This window comes from Suncus etruscus, chromosome 5 (assembly GCF_024139225.1).
Source record: "Suncus etruscus isolate mSunEtr1 chromosome 5, mSunEtr1.pri.cur, whole genome shotgun sequence".
In the NCBI taxonomy this organism is placed as follows: domain Eukaryota; kingdom Metazoa; phylum Chordata; class Mammalia; order Eulipotyphla; family Soricidae; genus Suncus; species Suncus etruscus.
In genome coordinates, this window is record NC_064852.1 from 56,957,207 (window position 1) to 56,977,204 (window position 19,998).

Genomic DNA, 19,998 nt, shown 5'->3' on the forward strand with positions numbered 1-19,998 from the left:
GTTGTGCCTAAACAGGCATGCTTTTTTTTTTTAATTTTCAAGGTAAAATATCTATTATATAGTTTGACTTTAAGGTCTCTAATTTGTACTGGATGATTATATAAAATACAATATCTTCAGGATTATGCTATCAGTCATTTGTGCAAACTGAATTATATATATATACATAATCTGCATATATCACTGTTTGGATCATGTGTTAACAAATTGACGAAGAAAGAAAATTTTATTATTAAAAGAAAATATGATTATTTTTTATCTCAGACAGTTCTTATATGTGATTTTTATTTGAACTGATATAAAAATACTTGTGTCCCCTTTAAATATGTAATAAACTAATTATATATGATATACTTTAGTTTATATAATGAACTTATTATTATATATGATATATATTAGTTAGTTATATATTAGTTTTAAATATATATTAGTTTAATTAACTTTCATTAAATTACTAGAAATTCAAGTTCTGAAAATATTATGATGGATCAAAGAAAAATTTCTTGATATGCAATTCAACTAATTAAACAATTCTAGGTTATCTGATCATAGTCAATTTCTGATTGAAGTTTAAATGATTCTAAGCATGAGTTGATGAGTTGATGATAGCCTATATATAAAACTTCTGAGGCTTATTGGTAGCCAGATGTTAAGTATATGTTGTTTCATACTTATTGAGTCAAGACACAATTAAACTCTGTGAAAACATATCTACTATAATTTGTTCCTTATACCTGACAGAGAAATAAGAATACATGGTATATAAGTTCACAAACAAGAAGTTGTTTTCAAGAGAAAAGAAAGATGAAATATATTATCATCCTTCAGTTGGATGTGAGAATTACCAAGATACTTACATACTTTCATACATACTTACACTGTGTCATAGTTGCATTACTGCCAATATCCTATCACCTTTGCTCTCTCTGATACCAAGGAATCATCTAGCATTTCAAACTATACAAATTTACATTGAAAAATATTAAAGATAAAGTGATTGAACAAAAGCCCTGTGTTTGTAATGCTCTCAATTTCCATGATCACATTTATATATTGTATTGTTTACTAATATCAATATTAACTCAGTAATTATACTGGTACTAATTTAAAATTGAACATTAATTTTATGTTAAAATTTTGTAATTTAGCTATCCACTTTAATTTTATCAGTAGCAATCATACTGGTACATACTTTCAGTGATATAGCAACATTAAATAATTGGCTTCTTTAAAGTTTTGTAATTAGTAAAAAGAATCTTAGGATAAATTCATAAAGCAAGGATAAATGGTTATCTGGAAAAATGCCAGATCCTTAAAATACTTGGAACATATTATTGATTTATATTTGTTCTTGAACTAAAAAGGTACAACACCTGAGCTAGTCACAGAAAGAGATCAGAATTTCTTTCTTTTTTTCTTTTTTTGGTTTATGGGCCCCACCCAGTAATGTTTAAGGGTTACTTCTGGTTATTCGCTCAGAAATTGCTCTTGCTCAGGGGACCATATGGGATGCCGGGGGTCTAACCACAGTCCTAGGTCAGCCATGTGCAAGGCAAATGCCCTACTGCTGTGCCACTGCTCCGGCCACAACCAGGAGCGATTTCTGAACATAGCCAGCAGTAACCCCTGAGTGTTACCAGGTGTGGCCCTCCCCATATATACATGGATATATGTATATATGTATGTATATATGTTTGATGGTTTATAGCCACACATATTAGGGTTCAAGAGGATTTCAATGTTTGCATAAACAGTGATTAAACTGTTAAAAAAATAGCATTGTGACAAGTGAGTGGTTTGAAAGAAGAGATGATCTCAGTGTGGTTATTTCTCTAACTGCACTCACCACTCTTTGTGGTGAGCTTCATGTCATGAGCTGGGCCTTCCAGCTCTCCTCTCTTTGTCTCTGAGGATTATTGTACAAATGTCTTTTATAACAACGTGAATGAAGGAAGGAAGTAGAAAGCCTGTCTAGAGTACAAGTGGGGTGGGGTGAGGAGGAGGGAGATTTGAGACATTGGTGAGGGAATGTTGCACTGGAGAAGGGGGGTGTTCTTTACATGACTTAAACCCAACTACAATCATATTTGTATCAAGGTGTTTAAATAAAGATACATATAAAAAATAAAAAAGAAACAAAGAAGAGACAGAGGAGAAAGCATAACATACTGGAAAAAGAGTTCTTTTCTTTTTCCACTATTCACCTGACTTACTGAAAGTAATTTTAAGCTGTGAAATAGTCACAGCACAAAAAATAAGAAGAAGCAAATAACATTATAAATCAGTTAAGTGAAGAAACTATATACAGATAATTAGGATTGTTTTCTTACACTACTTGGAGTACTTTACATATAAAAGAATATTGTTATTTCAAGTGTAGAAGTTTGGAACTCAAGGAATGAATCTTTCCAGCCTAAACATATTAATTAACATCAAGGTCATCTTTGGAAAATAAAATATTATATATTATTATAACTGTGGGCTGATTATGAAAAGAATCAGGTTCTCTAGATGTAGAGGGAAAGAAACAATGGATGAACTAATTAACGAAAGTAAAATGTGATCAATGTATTGGCAAACTCCAGTCTGTTTTTATAAAATCTTATCATTACTAACAACAATTCTTTTTTTCTTTTTAAAGGTAGCCAACCAGGTTGTTCAAGCTCTACTAACTCAAAAGGTAGGTCACTTTCTGTTTTGATTCTTTTTCTAGATATTTATGTGTATAGGTTTGAACTCATATTGTCAAAGTAGAAAATTGTGATTGATATATGCAGTACTTTTCTATTTATGCACTTAAAGTTAAATTGTGTGTTTTAGATGACATATGAAGTAACATCAGTGGCCTATAATAGAATTGTTAAATTCAAACTCTTTATAAAGTAACAAAGCCACTTGAAGAGAAAGACTTTTATGTACGCAGATGAATAGCAAATCTATCATTTTTATTTAGTAAATGTAAACATAATAAATGAGTTAAATAAGATTAACTGCTATGCTTTGAAGTGAATGCCTTTTTATGGATAACATTCAAAGGAACTGCAATGCAGAAAGAACTCTTTGAGGTGAGGGAAGCTATTTATTTTTCCATACCTTAGTTCTGCAAAATGTGGGTACTGTGGTCTTTTTAGTGAGATTAAATAGATTGGGAGGTTTCTGTAAGAATCAGTAATAGCCATAGTAATAGCCTCTGGAATTAGGCCTACAGAACTGAGATTGCCAACGGGTAAAATTGGGGGAATGGAAGAGGACTTATGGACATTGGTCCAAGGATGCTGACACTTTAGTGGCATGTTTGGTATTAGAACTTAGTCTGCCATGTTCTGTCTGGTAAAATCATGGTCTATCCTATAAAACATAACTGTTCCCAGTAATGCAAATCATGGTGCCTATATAAAAAATTCAAAGAAAAATAAAATCATCTTTCAAAATGATAAATCAGTTTCTAGTAAATATAACCATGGCAGTGTATATACTTGAGAGCACATTATAATAATTCTTACACCATAGAAATACACTTGAATTACTCTGGATGCATTCTTATCATAAACTCAGTAATCATTCCACAGTATATTGCATATCAAATCATCTTTCTTACACTTTAAATAGAAACAATTATATGTTACCTCTTCCTAAATGATGTGATAAAGCAAATGGAAATTTCTGAGCATAGAATTTTTATATCTAACTCTTTGCTATCTCTTTATTCTTTATTAGATAACATAAGATCACATCAGATATAGTAAATAGATGCAGGTATTCAACAGATTTCATTGGTTGAAATATCCCCATCTTTTTTCATGACATTTTTGGGGATGCTATACCTGACAGTGCTCAGATTTTACTCCTGAATCTGTACCATTCTGGAGGTACCAATGATCAAACCCTCAAAGGCTGTGTTTGAACTAAGCCCCTTATTGGCTGCACTATCTATCTGACTTCATCAGCTATCTTTTTGTTTTGGTTTTGTTTTAGGGTCACTTAGTAGAGCTCAAGTATGCAGGGTTTACTCTTAACTTTGTGTTTAGCAACCACTCCTGGTGAATATAGGGTGGAAAGAATGGGATCCTGATTAGCTGCACAAGGCAAGTGCCCTACTTGCTGTAAAATCTTTCTTCTCCCCCATTCCCCACTGCCAGCTATCTTTTAACATGGACATCCCAAAGCTATTCTGTTTATTCACTTCTTCATCTCCCTAAGCAGATCTTAGTCACACCAAAGGAAGCTTACAAAGAAGCCTTTGTTCTGGATATGTGTCTGACTGAAACTAACTCATATAATTGTGAAAAGAAAGAAATAGGTTGAAGATCAACTTAAAGTTTCTATCATAACCTATTTTCTTTATCAAAGACTTAAATTTTGTTCAGATTTTCCTCCTATTGAAAACTTTATGCTCCTTTAATGACAAAATCTAAGAATGAAAGAAGCATTGTTGCTGCTATATGTGTAGGTATTGAAATGAAAGACTTTTCAAGGTAGTCCCTTTTCATGTGCCTCAGGAAAGAGACAATGAAATCATCTGGTACAATATAAAGAAAAATAGGACCCTTCAGGTCAGCCATACAAAAAATTGCTACACAAATATAAGTTATAACTAGTAAACAGATAAATCTACCTTGGTATATACAGTTAAGCAGTAAGATACATAAGAAGACAAGCAACTCTGAGCTAGCATACCCCAGGGACACTCTGAGGCTGGAAGAGATGCCAGGACTTTGAGAGATTCCCAAAGAATCATGTTCTATGCAAACACATGCCTCCCAGTTTTATAGGTACTCAAAATAGCTGTAAAAAGACAAAAATTTCTTTTTAATTAAGAATTTAATATTGTAAATAAAATACACTCTAAAGGCAGAAGTGAAAAACTAATTCTAAAGCAGTATATTGTTGGCACAGAAATCTCAAGTGTTTTATATATATAATCTGAAGGCAAATTTATAGACTTAACCATACAGTTCTGGTATATGTCATTTGTTTCCACAGTAAAGAAATAAATCTGCCATGGCTAGAGCTCTTCATTGGCTAACCTAGTCTTTTTCACAGTAAAACATGATTGTTCCTAGAGAGACATCTCAAGGCAGAATATGCTTCTTTTTTTTAATACTGGAAGAAAAAGATTTTTTCATAAACATATCCATTTTCTCAAATGTATATACACCATGTCCTATTTAGTTTATTCAATTTGTTTCAAAAGCCCAGCATTTCCTTAAGACAACAGACTGAGGCCAGACGTTATCACAGTGGTAGGCCTTTTGCCTTGCATGCAGCCAACCCCAGATGGACTCCAGTTCAATTCCCTGCATCTCATATGGTTCCCCCACCCCCACCCTAAGCCTGCCAGGAGCGACTTCTGAGTGCAGAGCCAGGATTAAACCTTGTGCACTGCCAGGTGTTAACCAAAAACCAAACCAAACCAAAACAAAACAAAACAAAACAAAAATAAAACAAAAAGACAATACACTCCTTCAAATCAGTAAAGCTACTATGACAATATTGAACCCAGATAACTACTATTTAGGTCTCCAAATCATAGGTCTAATCTGCAAATGTGAGTGAAATCAATAATTCAGGATTAACTCTTTTTTTTTCTTGAACTGAATTTTGTCTTCATTAGCTCCATTATACTCATTGAAAATGTAACTTTCCTAGGTTCTGTATTCTTTTTGGGCAACTAACACAAAAGTTGAACAAAAAAATTTATCTTTTGAAATAATATGTTACAAACTTAACCTTATTGGTACATTCTTTAGACTAACCAAATATATTTAGAAATTATTTTATATATTTTAAATATATTCCAAATATATTCCAACATGAAATTATATATATGTGGAATATATTCCAAATATAATTCAACATAGAATTGTATTCATTAAATGCTGAAATTAAGCAATGTTACCATTTAGAGAGAAGCAGAACCTATTTCAGAGCCAGAAACAGAAAGAACTGCAGGTCTCTACATATTTCCCTACTAGGAGGGAGAGCTGGCCATCTCTCTTTTCTAGCAGTGGTCTGTCTATGTTCTCTGAAAAGGGTCTTTCTGTATTCACTGTGCTTAACAAGAGTCAAGCCTCACATAAACCACACAAAGTGCAAAAAGTCATATTTTTATCATTTCAACTGAAAAATTATAATTTCCCCCTAATTTCAATATGTAGAAGTGGCAAAGCCCATATATTACATTCAGGAAACTGCAACTCAAACTCCATGATTTTTTATTTTTTGCACCATTTGCCCTTTATGGTCTCATCCATTCATCTACTGTTTTTTTTTCCACTATTATTCATCAGGAAGAAGAGGCCCTATTAAAATCAACAGATGGATTGAAATACAAATCTTACTTATGATGATATGGAAATAAAAGGGCAAGGCAGCCAAGGAAGACAATAGTCAGATTAAAGATTGTGAACCTACCTTTGTATAAGGGTATTTTAAATCTCCTGGAAGCACTGCCAGTCCTGACTAGATCTGACATATGAGATGTCAAAAGTTTTTGGAGTCAAATTATCTCAGAATCAATTTTACTTTGAACCTCAGATTTTCAGAGTTATCAGGAGACTCATAATTTAAAGAGTTTGTAAATTAATTTCGGAAATGACTCAGACCTAATTTTCTCTGAGAAAAGAGCTCTGTTGCCACCTAGAAGAAATGTGAATAGGAGAGACTGGAATTGTGGTATCTGTTTAACTTACTGTGGGAGTGAGTTATACTTAATACAGCATCTCATGAGGCAGCTGACTTCCCTGTTCTTTGAAAGCCCAGTTGGGTGTAGCAGAGAAATTTGCATAGTAGTCTAATTAGAATCACTTGCTTCTTTAAAGACATGAATATTGATTGAGGATCAAAGCTTAGGCCCCCAAACTTCTAATTTCATTGATATACTATGGCTCTGAAATAAGTATATTGCTACAATAATTTTATATGGAAAAATAATATTTAATTATTAGTCAGCAGTGTTTCAGTTGTATCATCAGTAACACAATGTTTTCTGAAGTTTACTTCAGGTCAGATAATGCAATTTTTTTAATAAAAATTACTGTGTTCTCTAATATTACATATCAGGGAACCTAGAATAGTCGTAAGATTCAAATACGTTATAATATATGGGTCACCCATAGAAATACTCTTTTAGATAATTAAGATGGGCAGGGCCCTTTAGGCTCTATATGTCCTCACTTTATGCTATAAATTCTTATATTTTATTTATGATCAATGGTGACTTGAAGATCACTGAGAAAAACAAGTCTGGTTTGTTTGGTGGGTTTTTATTTGTTTTGTTCTGTTTTTGAACTCCAAGAGCACTACACTTTCTTACATGAGACTGACTGTAGTTAAATCTTTACTTTTCTTTTTTTTTTTTTTTTTTTTTTTTTTTTGGTTTTTGGGCCACGCCCTTTTGACGCTCAGGGGTTACTCCTGGCTATGTGCTCAGAAATCGCCCCTGGCTTGGGGGGACCATATGGGACGCCGGGGGATCGAACCACGGTCCGTTCCTTGGTAGCGCTTACAAGGCAGACACCTTATCTCTAGCGCCACCTTCCCGGCCCCCTAATCTTTACTTTTCTATGGTAAAATTAAATTTATGCTCTTTAATGTTACTTCTGAAGATGCACCCCAAATTTTATGTGGATTTTTCTTTCTTCTAATGTAGGCTGGACAGTCATAGAAAAATGGTATCAAAGATGAAAAATGGTCAGCTTTCTACTGGGAGCTGTGATCCTAGACCATGGCATCTTGGGAAAAGAGAGTTATTCTTCTCTTAATACATTACCTGAAAAGAATAGTATAGATTATTACTGACTTGGTAAGAATACTAGCCTTTCAACAAGAAACAAAATAAACTAGACACAGAACAAATTATATTGTTTACTGGAGAGACAGGGTACATGGACTGAGGATATGAATAGAAGAATCTTTTAGCAATGATATCCCACTAAAATTTTGGTGGTAGAAAAGAGGAAATTCATATACATAGAGAAGTTTGACACTAAGCATTGAAATTTCATAGTATTATAAAACACGAAGAAATCAATTAGATTAAAAGATAAATACTACTGAATTGTGAATATCATTCAAATTAACAGTTGCTTGTGAATAATATATATATGTGTGTATATATATGTATATATATTTATACATACATACATATATATATATATATATGTTGGTTTGGGGACCACACCAATTGACACTCAGGGGTTACTCCTGGCTATGTACTCAGAAATTGCTCCTGGCTTGGGGGAACCATATGGGAAGCCGGGAATAGAACTCAGGTCCATCCTGGGTCAGACACGTGCAAGACAAATGCCCTACTGCTATGCAATCGCTCTGATCCTGGATAATAATATTTTAAATGTTATAATGAAAGGAACTCATACAAAAAGTTTTATAGAAAATGATATTTTAGAATAAATACAAAATATGTTTTAAGAAAATAGCCTAAACATGGCATAAGCTTCTTATTGTCTGTAGCTTCCCATTAGGAAAGCAGAAGAAGCAAAGATAACTAGTTTCTACCTTCTGCCAATGTTTCACTGAGTAGTCAGGGAAAGGATTGCTTTTTCCCTTCTCGCTTTCTATTTATTTAGCCCTGTGTGCACATAGGTCCTCAGGACGGGTTTTAATTAAAATTCTTGGTAATGACACCTATCTGGCATAAGTACATTAATAGTTTGATTAAAGGGAAAAATATGCAAACAACACAAGCAGATATCGTGTGTTCAACCCATTGCTACTTGTCATTGATTATATAACTTCACATTCGTGAAGTCTTCCATTTTCTCCTCTACTTTGAGCTCACCTGGGTGAGCCAAGAATAATGGCCATTTCTTAAGGTCAATAAATTGTGTTCCTGTTAATGAAATTTTACCACCTTAGGAAACTAAGTCCTTTGAACATTTGGATTTTGTATAGAAACCTCTGTGCAGAGCATATTGATTATTTTATTTTATTCTTATTTTGTTTTTACTATTTATGCATCTGAGAAATTCAACCTATTCTCAGTTTGCTGCTAATAATTATTGATGCTGTTGCTTAAAGGTCTCCATTTTCCTTACATATTCATACTTATATGCTTCTGTTTCCAAAACTGCTCTTGCAAATGAAAATAATTGTGTTTTCCCACTGAAGAAGTACTTCTAATATTTATTTACCTCACAGTTTTTATTAATTACTCAATTAGAAGTAGTGAAAAGAATTTGTATTTAGGAGCAAGGAGTGTTATGCACGTTTTAAGAACAAAAATAGACATGAATAAACCACAAATCTGTTGCATTCCAAATAAATTTTTAAAAATACAGCCTTTTACTTCAAGCAGAGTCTAGGGACCCCAATGGTGTGTAGTCTCATGTGTATATACATACACATATATGAATATACTCTTGTGCTACCTCTGATGTTTGCCACTCTTAGATCTTGGATCCAGATGTCTCCTATACATATTATTTATTTTCTATAGAAGTTCTGAATCTGTTGAGGCAAAAATCAGTTGAAAACTGTGCATGAATTTCATTCATTTAACTTAAAAGATAAGGAAAGTATATCCTATACAGTGACTCATATTTTGCACTATTTCTTTGCCCACCCCTAGATATAAGCCTAGGTATGATGATGCATGCTTACATAAAGTCTCAGAAGCCAGAAATCTCTAGTTTCGTGGTTATGTTGCTACAAATTTGTGAAACAGGTCCATTTATCTAAGTGACTCTTTTAGACCAGTAATAAAAGTTGACAGCTGTTTACTCTTACAATAGTACCATAGGTAAGGACTGCAAAGCATCCTCCTAGCAGGGATCCTCAAACTTTTTAAACAGAGGGCCAGTTCACTGTCTCTCAGACCATTTACTATAGTAAAAACAAAACTTATGAACGTATTCTTATGCACACTGCATATATCTTATTTTGCAATGAAGAAACAAAACAGATACAAATACCATATGTGGCCCGTGGGCCATAGTTTGAGGACCATTGATAGCTCTGCATACCAGAAGTGTTGGGAAATGAAACTGTTTTTATCATAGAAAAGTAAATTTTAGAGAGTACATTTTATCATCATTATTATCACTATTATTACAGTATCTTCTTATACTTTAAAAATATTTTATATAATGGGTAAAAAAATCTAGAGTTGGAAAGATAAAATCCACAAATCTCAGTATAAGCCAGATATCTCACAAGAGGTATGAAAACTGGCTAGAGTTTAGAAAAGGACAGATTATTTGGAGGTTAACAGGTAAAATATCAAAGCCAGATAAAAATTAGTTTAAATGAAAGTAAAAGGTCTAAATATGAACTCAAAAAGTAGATGAGTTAGAAGGAAAAGTGAGGGTGAAGCTGTAGGAGTATGGCAGGAATGGAGATATTATAACATTAAGCAGAAGTGGATTCTTTGCCTGGTGAACATAAAAATGTTTTTTAAATAGCTCGTTTTTTTTTTTTAAAAAATAACATTGCCTTATAAAAGTTTGTTTCAGGTATGCATCATTAAAAGTCAAATACACTTAAGTTTAACTCTAAAAGTTGAGTTCTATTCTTCTACATATAGTTGACCTCCTTGTTGAATTTAACCAGCCTCTCTTCCCTCTTCCCTTCTGAAGGATAACTAATTAGTGATTAGTCTTATAGTTCCAAAGATTTTTTGCCTCACTTGATAAACTCTTCTGTGTCAACTTTTTTCTTGAAATTCGGGGAAAAATTTATAGGTGTTTGAACTATTCAGAAGAACTACTTCCTTAGGATGCCAGGTAGAGTAAATACTTCCCAAATACTAGGATCAAAATATGCTCAGAAGATAGATACATTCAGAAGTTTAGAAGATAACAAGTTTCTAGGAGTCTTTTGTTCATTTATTTTTCTATGCCTTTTAGCCTTCAGAGATGATTTCCTTGTCCAAAATTCATCATTGACTTTAGAAGCCACAGCACTTATTGTTCTGAAAATTTTACATAATCTTTATAAATGAGAAGGAAAGGTTCTATCAAATGTAATAGTTTCTTTAGTTGATAAAATATCTATTCACTGCAAAAACACATTGTCCTTTACTTTTATGAAGATAGTAAAAAGGCAGAAAATATATGTGAAGCCTAAATTGACTTTATATCACTAAGATTTACCATTTCCAAAAATAGCATGAAAGATTAATGAATTTAAGATGTTAAGGTGCTTAAAATAGGTCTTTCCTGCACATCAGAATTTTTGCATACAATGGAGAAGAAAATATTGTGTATAATTTATTTCTGGTGGCTTTGAAGAATAAGAATACTATTTTTTGCTAATGTATCTGAATTATCAGATAAAATAGAATTGTAGTATGTAAAAATATGTTTGCATTGTAATGTTTTGATTCTTTCATTGCTTTCCTTGTAGGATCTAAGGGAAGAATGTGTAAAATTAAAAACAAGAGTCTTTGATTTGGAACAACAGAATCGGACATTAAGTATACTATTTCAACAGCGTATCAGGCCAACTTCTGATCTTCTTTTCCAGGTATGTGTATATGCAGAAGATATTATTTGCAACTGAAATGATATTGATGTTTTCCAGAAGTTCAAAAGTTGCTAGTATCAACATGAACACAATATAACGATAGCATCAGAACTCCAGTTATTTCTCTTCTCAAGGGATGTCATTAAAATTGTTCATCTCACATTGGTGATGGGAATGTTACACTGGTGATGGGGGGGGTGTCATCTTATATGACTGAAACCCAACCACAATCATGTTGGTAACCAAGGTGTTCAAATAAAAAATATTAATTAAAAATAAATAAAAATTGCTCATCTCTTAAATATCTGACATTTTAGATCTATATGTGGGTAAAAATGTACCAACAAAAAAATTGGTAAAAGGAACAATCAGAAGATGCCCTCTAATAAGCTAAGTGAAATCATGGAGTCAAGTCAACAGGTTTATATTGTTTTAAAATCAGTATTAGTATTGTATTTTGTGATAATCAAGGTAGAGTTTTTATGTAATGCCAAAGTTTTTTCTTCATTAAAGCTCTTTGTTGGGATTTGCTTTTATATCTTTGTTTATGCAGTGGTCTTCATATGATACTATACTTTCTGTATTTTGCCTCTGATTTTTTAAGTTCTTTCTGTCTGGATTCACAGACCACTTTTAGACTTGTCTTCATAACTTTGAAAGTTGTGAAAGTCAAGCCTTTTGAATAACTTTGAAGTTATTTTTATATAGCACTACAAAACTGTCCAATGGCAGGGAAACTCATCAATTAGTAAAGGAGATGGAAGACTGAACTTAGCTGTTTCTCACTTTTAAAAATCCTCTTAATGTGTATATCTGCTCAGACAAGCTCCTATGAAACTTTGCAAGAGATCTGAACCAAAGAGGCATGGGGTATTTGATGCTTCACAACAGGAATGCATGATTTTCTAGTGACTAGCACTAAGTTGTCTAAATAGCTAAGAGAAAAGGGGAAAAAAGGGAAATTATTCAGACTAATAGTTTTTAACAACTGGTCTATAGACTAAAGTTGGCATTAAAAGACTGAAAAACACCCGAACTGATCTAGCCACAGTCAACTGTTTAAATCAAAACTTAAAGAAAATTATGTTTCTATGTCAAATTCACCAAACTTCAAGTGTTCAAAAGCCACTTATGGCAGTTGAATTCATAGAAGAATATGCATGTATAAAATATGACCAGCACTTTAAACTTTCTGTAGGAACTTTTAAAAGATAGCCACTTTCTGGGAGAATGAGACAATATTGTTCAGTAACTATATAAGCTTTAGCATAAACATCTTTTCCTATCCTCTTAAGGGAAAATAGAAGAAATTTTACTTCATTTCAGAGAAAAAAAAGATGTTTGGTAAAGCTGAACATCAAAATGTAATCCCCCCAAATTAAAGTAAAACAGCACTCTGAATTGTAAATTAGATCTTATCTCTTAAACTAATTTCCTTTCTGCTACATCTGTTAGAAAATAATTAATAATTTGTAATTCAAAAATTGTGCAGAATAAATAGTCTCTCCTATCTGTTTTCTGGTTTCAACCACAATAAATGTTTCTCATAGAGAATCTTGCATCTGTAGAAAGTCAAATTTCCTCTGCTCATAATCAAGATCCAAAATTATAACTTCTTGTAACAGATGTTGCATATTATGAATTTTTTTCATTTTGCCTATTTCATCTTGAAACATACTTAGGAATGATTTTGAAGGAGCTATAATTCCTATTTATGAATTCTAATGGTTTATTTTCACAATAAGCCAGTTATCAATAATATTTAAATGCTTTCATTTAATTTTTAAGATTTCTAATATTTGTGGCTAAATCTCAGAATTTGGTATAAATGTTAACATTACTTTGAATTTAAATGATACCTTAAGATAACACACTATATACTTGTCTTTAAATAAATGTTTCTTCCCCCAAAATTCCAGAAGTCATTATGTTTTAAATTATTTTTATATAAATGGATCTTTATAGTTATATAAAGAAGAATGATAGAAAGAAAGATACCTTCCCTCTAATACTTAAAAAACATACAAACACATACAAGTTTTCTGGATTCTTCAGCAATCTAATTATTTGATTCATGGCAAAAACCATTTTATTTTCTGTCAGCATAAATACATACCATAGAATACTAGCTAAAATAAATTTAGTTTTGTATTTGTTAAGTGAAATAATAATGAAAAATACAAATTCATTGGGCCAGAGCAATAGCTCAGTGGTAGGGCATTTGCCTTGCATGTGGCTGACCCCGGACGGACCTGGGTTCTATCCAAAGCATCCCATATGGTCCCCCAAGCCAGGAGCCATTTCTGAGCTGAGCACATAGTCAGGAATAACCCTTGAGTGCCAACAGGTGTGGCCCAAAACAAAAACAAAAACAAACAGCAACAGCAACAAAACCCACATATTCTTTTTTAGTTATAACCCAGCTCATTTTCTGTTTTTTTTTTTTTTCTGTCTTATTTTAATGTTTCAGAAATAATTTTCACCTCTGGCCCATCAGATTATAATGCTATGGTTAGCAGATATAGAAAACACAACCAATAGTCTCAAATATTCAACTTAAATGTTATAAACTAGAGAACCTCTTCCTATATCTGGATATTTAGCATAGTAGATTTCTAATTGATTTCTGAAGATAAGAGAAAACTGTATTATCAGCTGATTTTTCAGTTCTCACCTGAAAAATAACAAATTATTCTTTACATCAAATGTAAATGCAAGCTAGTAAAATCAAGCTAGTATGAATTTTAATGTTTGTAGTTTTAGTTATTTATAGCTAGAAGACAATTTATAAAAATTATATTTTGTTTGCTTATATTTTATTGAGATAGTTTACAAAACTGTATATGTTCTAGAGGTACAATGTTCTTTGTCACATCTAGCATCCAAGTGCCAGTATTACTCCACTATTGGATCTCTTGGATCCTCTCCACCATTTAAAAATACCCCCTTATATCTGGTAATTTTAAATCTGACATCATCCCTCAGAAATAAGAGAATACATAGTCAATTCTTGGACAGGGATTTATTGACATGTTTTAAAAATTCACTAAGGGAACCAGATTTATAATGGGGACAATAGAAAAAAAACTAGCATGAGAATTTAAATCATAACAATAGCAACAAACTTCTCTATTGATTTAAATTTCTAGCATGGCATTTCTGGGACAATGGGACAATTCTGGGACAAATAAGAATTTCTACCATATTAAAACCTACCATTTGAGCTGAATTATTTTTAAAAAATAAGAAACCAGTATAGAAAATGAAATTCTTATTCTTATTAGATTGACTTCTATAAATATATGACCTTATTTAAACTTACTGGTCTTGACAAATATGTGCTTGTTATCTTCTCTTATAAGAGAATTACTGTCTTCTTTTAAATTCCTAAGCAACAGGAAGCTAGTAGAAAATACTTTTCTGATTCTATTCACTTCTCTATCAATCGAACAGAATTCTCATTGTTCATGAGTTAGGAGTGACTCCATATGTCTATTAACATAGCACATGTACTAGTAATTATGTACTTTTAAAAAATTGTGCAAAAGGCTCTTTACCAATAGTACAGCAATTAGAGAACTTTCCTTGTGCACAACCAACCTCAATTCCATATGGAGTAAGCTCTAAACACCAACCAGTATCCCCCCAAATTATGTCAGATATTAAATATAGAAACAACTGTTTCTATAAAATAAAGTATTTTAATAGCAATTCTGAAGGCAAATTTTCCAAAGGAAGGTTTGCAGTCAAGTGAAGAATAAGGATTTTACTAGAAATACATTTGGGTGATATGGAATTGTATTGACTATAGAGGTATTCTGAATTCATTTTTTTTTTCAAATGATTTTAAGTTTATATTCTTTAGTTAGAAAATAAAAACTTGGGGCTGGAGAGGTGGTGCTAGAGGTAAGGTGTCTGCCTTGCAAGCACTAGAGTAGGACGGACCGTGGTTCGATCCCCCAGCATCCCATATGGTTCCCCAAGCCAGGGGCAATTTCTGAGCGTTTAGCCAGGAGTAACCCCTGAGCATCAAATGGGTGTGGCCCAAAATATCAATATATATATATATATTGATGGAAGGATTCTAATGATTGTCTATTGGCAAAGTCATGGCCTACTTTGGCCTATAAACTCTACTAAAAAATGTTTTCTCCACTTCCCTTTATTGTCATTTGTGCAGTAGCCAGGGGCTTGTATATACTTGTTTTGGTTCCCCACACTTGATTTATGGTGATTTAAACTCATTTTGGTTAAAATATTCTCTAGGGGTCTCAAACATGGGCACTAGGCTTGCTCCTCATATTATCAGTGCTTACACATATTTGGTTGTCTTTTGTACACTTTGTTGTGATGCTGGTGATCTCAAACTATAGAGCCCTGGGGATTATACTTTGCATGTGAGTTATTGCTAAAGATAGAACTCAGAAGCTTCACTAAGGGCTGGGTGTGTGTATGCCTTATGTGCTCTAACACCAAGTTACCACCAAGTCTCTCTAGGTTTTTTTGTTATTGCATAGTTCATATCAATATATGCCATGTATTATTATTAATATTCATATGTAGTTGACCTAGGAATGATTCCTAGAACTGCTTGTTGTTCCTCAAGCACCAGAGCTAGGAGTAATCCCTAAGAACCACTGAATATGTCATTAATAAAAATCAAACTACAGCATATTTTTCTACTCTACAATGTTTGACAATTTAATTAATGTTATAACACAATGAGGTACAAACATTTTTTTCTATTTTGGATCATACCTGGTGGTGTTCAGGGTTGAATTACTACTTTGATTACATCTGTAAGATCACAGTAAAAATCTCTATATATAGTCTTATGTCTAAAACTTTTTTTATTTGTATATCTAAGATTTTACCTTCTTTGTTTTGTTTGTTTTTTGGTGTTCTGTTTTTTTCTTATTTTAGGTACTTGTGTTAATCCTCCTATATTTTATCCAACATATTTGTGTTTTCTTTTTCTTTTTTTAATCTAATATACCAAATGGTCCTAGAACTTATGTTCCTAGGCAAAAATAGAAAGAAAATAATTTATAGTATAGACTTTTCATATCAGCAGTTGAGAATTTGGCAGTTGTCTGTCGCTTCTTGGAGTGCTGACTTCTGTTTACTTTCTTTGATAATAATTTATATTATATTACCTTAGACGGGAGGGCTTTAAAATTTCACTTGCAATTCAGGTTTTTCATCTCTGAATCTTAATTTTTATAGCAAATCAAGAATTATTTTGAGGGGCCAGAGCGGTGGCATGGAGCTATAAGGCTTGCAGGTGCTAGCCTATGACAAACTGTGGCTCTATCCCCTGGCATCCCATATGGTCCCCCAAGCTAGGAGCAATTTCTGAGCACATAGCCAGGAGTAACCCCTATTCATCACCGGATATGGCCCCCCCAAAAAAAAACAAGAAAAAGAATTATTTTGACAAGACACTATACTGTACACCTAATTCTGCCTTTCCACAAGTTATGAAACCTGCTATTTTGCCTAGACTCAGCGAATCCTTCCACAGTCACTGGGGTTCTCATCAAGTTCCCCCCTTCCTGAACCTCTGTTGTTTTGATGACAGATTCCACAAAATTTAGTGCCTTAAGGCTTTGTATAAAATTAAGGATGCTAATTTCAGGATAGTGACAATGGATGAAGTATGCGCATTGTGACCTGCAGTAACTAGGACTTCATCCAATCTTTTCATTTCATCTAACTAATACTCTTGAGATCATGCACTGCACTGAATATTGAGTTTTACTTTACCAAAGATATTACTACTATGCATAATCCATATTTACTGTGTAGCTGTTAATAACTTAACATTTAATTACAAATGTTTTTATGAAATTAAATTTTATTTGTTAATAGCAGAATGTTTCTTTTGTTTGTATTAGGTTTGTTGTTCTGCCTGTATTCAAGCAACCTTATTACATTAGCTTTTTTCTCTTATATTTATATATAATTCACTTAGAAGCTTAACTATGATTGCCCACAATAGTCAATATGCTATTACTTCTCTAGAATAATGTATCATGTAACTGGAATTTGTGCCTTTTCACGTTAATCAGATCACATCCCCACTTGCTCTATCTGGAAATGACCATTCTAATTTTTTTCAGTAAGCATAGTTTTTTCTATTTCTTCTAGATTATCTAATTTGTTGGTGTTGAATTTTTCAAACTAACCTTTTATGAGCTTGTTCCTATGGTATCATTTATTTAGAATGTGTGCATCTTTTGATTCCTTCTCTATTGTATTGATTAGTCAAGCTGCAGGTTTGTAAATTTTGCTTCTATTTTCAAAAAAAACCAATTCTTAGTTTTTACATCTTTTGGTTGTCTTATTTTCTTATTTCTACTGTTATTTTGGTTTCTTCCTTCCTCTATCTTTGGATCTAGTTTATTCTATAGTATTTTCAGGTGTGAGCTTAGGTTATTTGAGAATTTTCTTATTTTGTTATGTTAAAAATGTACTTCTTTGATATGTATTTGTTATATCTCATAATTTCTAGAACTAGTTCCAAATTACTCTTTAGATTGTTATTTCATACATTTTTATTCAGTAGTTTGTATTTTAATTTTCTGTAGTCTATAATTTTTCTCTTTCTGGTATTGCTAATTAGGGTCAAACTATTGTAATTAGGGCAGAAACATTTTACAATTAAATTTTCTTAAATTTTGGGATCAGACAGATAATACAGTAAATAAGATTTTGATCTTACACCTGGCTGACTCTAGATTAACCCTTGGCACACCATATAGTTCTCTGAGTCTACCAGGAGTGATCACTGAGTGCTATGTCAGGACTAAGTCCTAACACTGCTGAGTAGGACCCCAAAACAAACAAAAAACTTATGAAGACTCATTTATTTTCTGGCTCAGAAAATATGCCATATGTTCTTAGGAGCAAGCCTATTCTGCTGCTGTCAGAGGATATATATATTTACATATATGATTATACAGTCCACTTGACCTTTAATATTCATATGTACTATTTAATTATTATCTGATTTATTCATTGTTGAGAACATAGTATTAATAATCATATTTATTACTCTGATATTTATTTCCAATCTTAGTTTTTGCTTTATATATTTAGGTGTTATAATATTGAATGCATAAATATTTATAGCTTTTACATAGGCTTGGGAGAGTGAACACTTTATCATTATATAATTACCTTCTTTGTTATTATAGGATACTTTAACATTAAGTCTCTTTCATTTGGCATATGTTTTTTTAAATATAATTTTTATTTTGATCATAGTGGCTTACATATTGTTGACAATAATATTTTAGGTACATATTTACATAAAATCAGGGGGGATTCCCATCACCAAAATGTCCTCCCTACACCTCCGTTTTTGTCCTACTTCCCATATCCTCTTCCCTCACCCCCAGGGTTGCTAGAATATGTGGTCCCCTCTGTATCTAGCCTACTACTTAGTAGTCTTGCACCTGTTTGGTCTGGTGCCTCCCTTATTTCCCCCTCTAACTGGGGGGCAGGACTAGCTAGTTCAAGTTACGTGGTTTTGTTTGAAGAAGAGAAAGTAATGAACTGGGGTAAAAGTCTAATACACCGAAAATAAGCGGAATTCTTCTAGAGGCTCTCATCATTGGTTTGAGAGACGAAGGAGAAAAAGAAGGTGAAACACTCCACCAGTACATAAAGAAGTGTCAAATATCCAGTGAGGACTCCAACAATAACGATAAGTACCACAAAAACAAAACAAAACAAAACAAAACAAAACAAAAAACGCGCCATGGTCTTGATATAAGAAACATGGCATAGCACATAAAGAAAGAACAGAAAGGAAGAAGGAAGAGAAAATAAGTATAACTGGGGACAACAACTTCAATAATCACACCCAAACAGAGAAATTGACCAAAAATAGATAGGTAAATAAAAATAATAATAATAAATGAAGATAAAATAATATATAAAAAATAAACAATGTTTTGTGCTTTTTGTTTTTGTTTTTTCCCTCCTGCCCTGGCACAGTAAATATTGGGGTCATTCGAAAAGGAATTCACTTGGCCTAAGAGATATGGGATTTCTCCGTCCTTAGAGTATATTGACATGGGATTAACTATAGACTCTGTTCAGGATCATTTCCTCTCCCGGTGGTGCTTTTGTGGTGTTTGGAAGACTTCTGCTCTGTCCTGGGTGATACTATCAGGCCTCTGTGTCTAGAGATCTCAGTATCTGCACAGATCCAGGGGTGGGACATATGATGAAGTCAGTCTTCGTGGTTCTAGAAGTTCTGTTCACTCAGTGTCATTTTTTTTTTTTTTTTTGGCTTTTTGGGCCACACCCGGCGGTGCTCAGGGGTTACTCCTGGCTGTCTGCTCAGAAATAACTCCTGGCAGGCACGGGGGGACCATATGGGACACAGGGACTCGAACCAACCACCTTTGGTCCTGGATCGGCTGCTTGCAAGGCAAACACCGCTGTGCTATCTCTCCGGGCCCTCACTCAGTGTCATTTTAATCCATCTTCTGTGGTTGGTGA

The 19,998-nt window shown here is 33.0% G+C and overlaps 1 protein-coding gene across 1 annotated transcript in view; it reads left to right on the forward strand.

The window, feature by feature from the left end:
- Positions 1-19,998, forward strand: part of NCKAP5 (NCK associated protein 5) — a 564,957-nt gene that overhangs the window by 334,092 nt on the left and 210,867 nt on the right. Inside the window, exons 6-7 of the mRNA XM_049773574.1 lie at positions 2,642-2,680; positions 11,365-11,484. Of these exons, the coding sequence (XP_049629531.1) occupies positions 2,642-2,680; positions 11,365-11,484 (159 nt within the window). The remainder of the gene's footprint in view (positions 1-2,641; positions 2,681-11,364; positions 11,485-19,998) is intronic.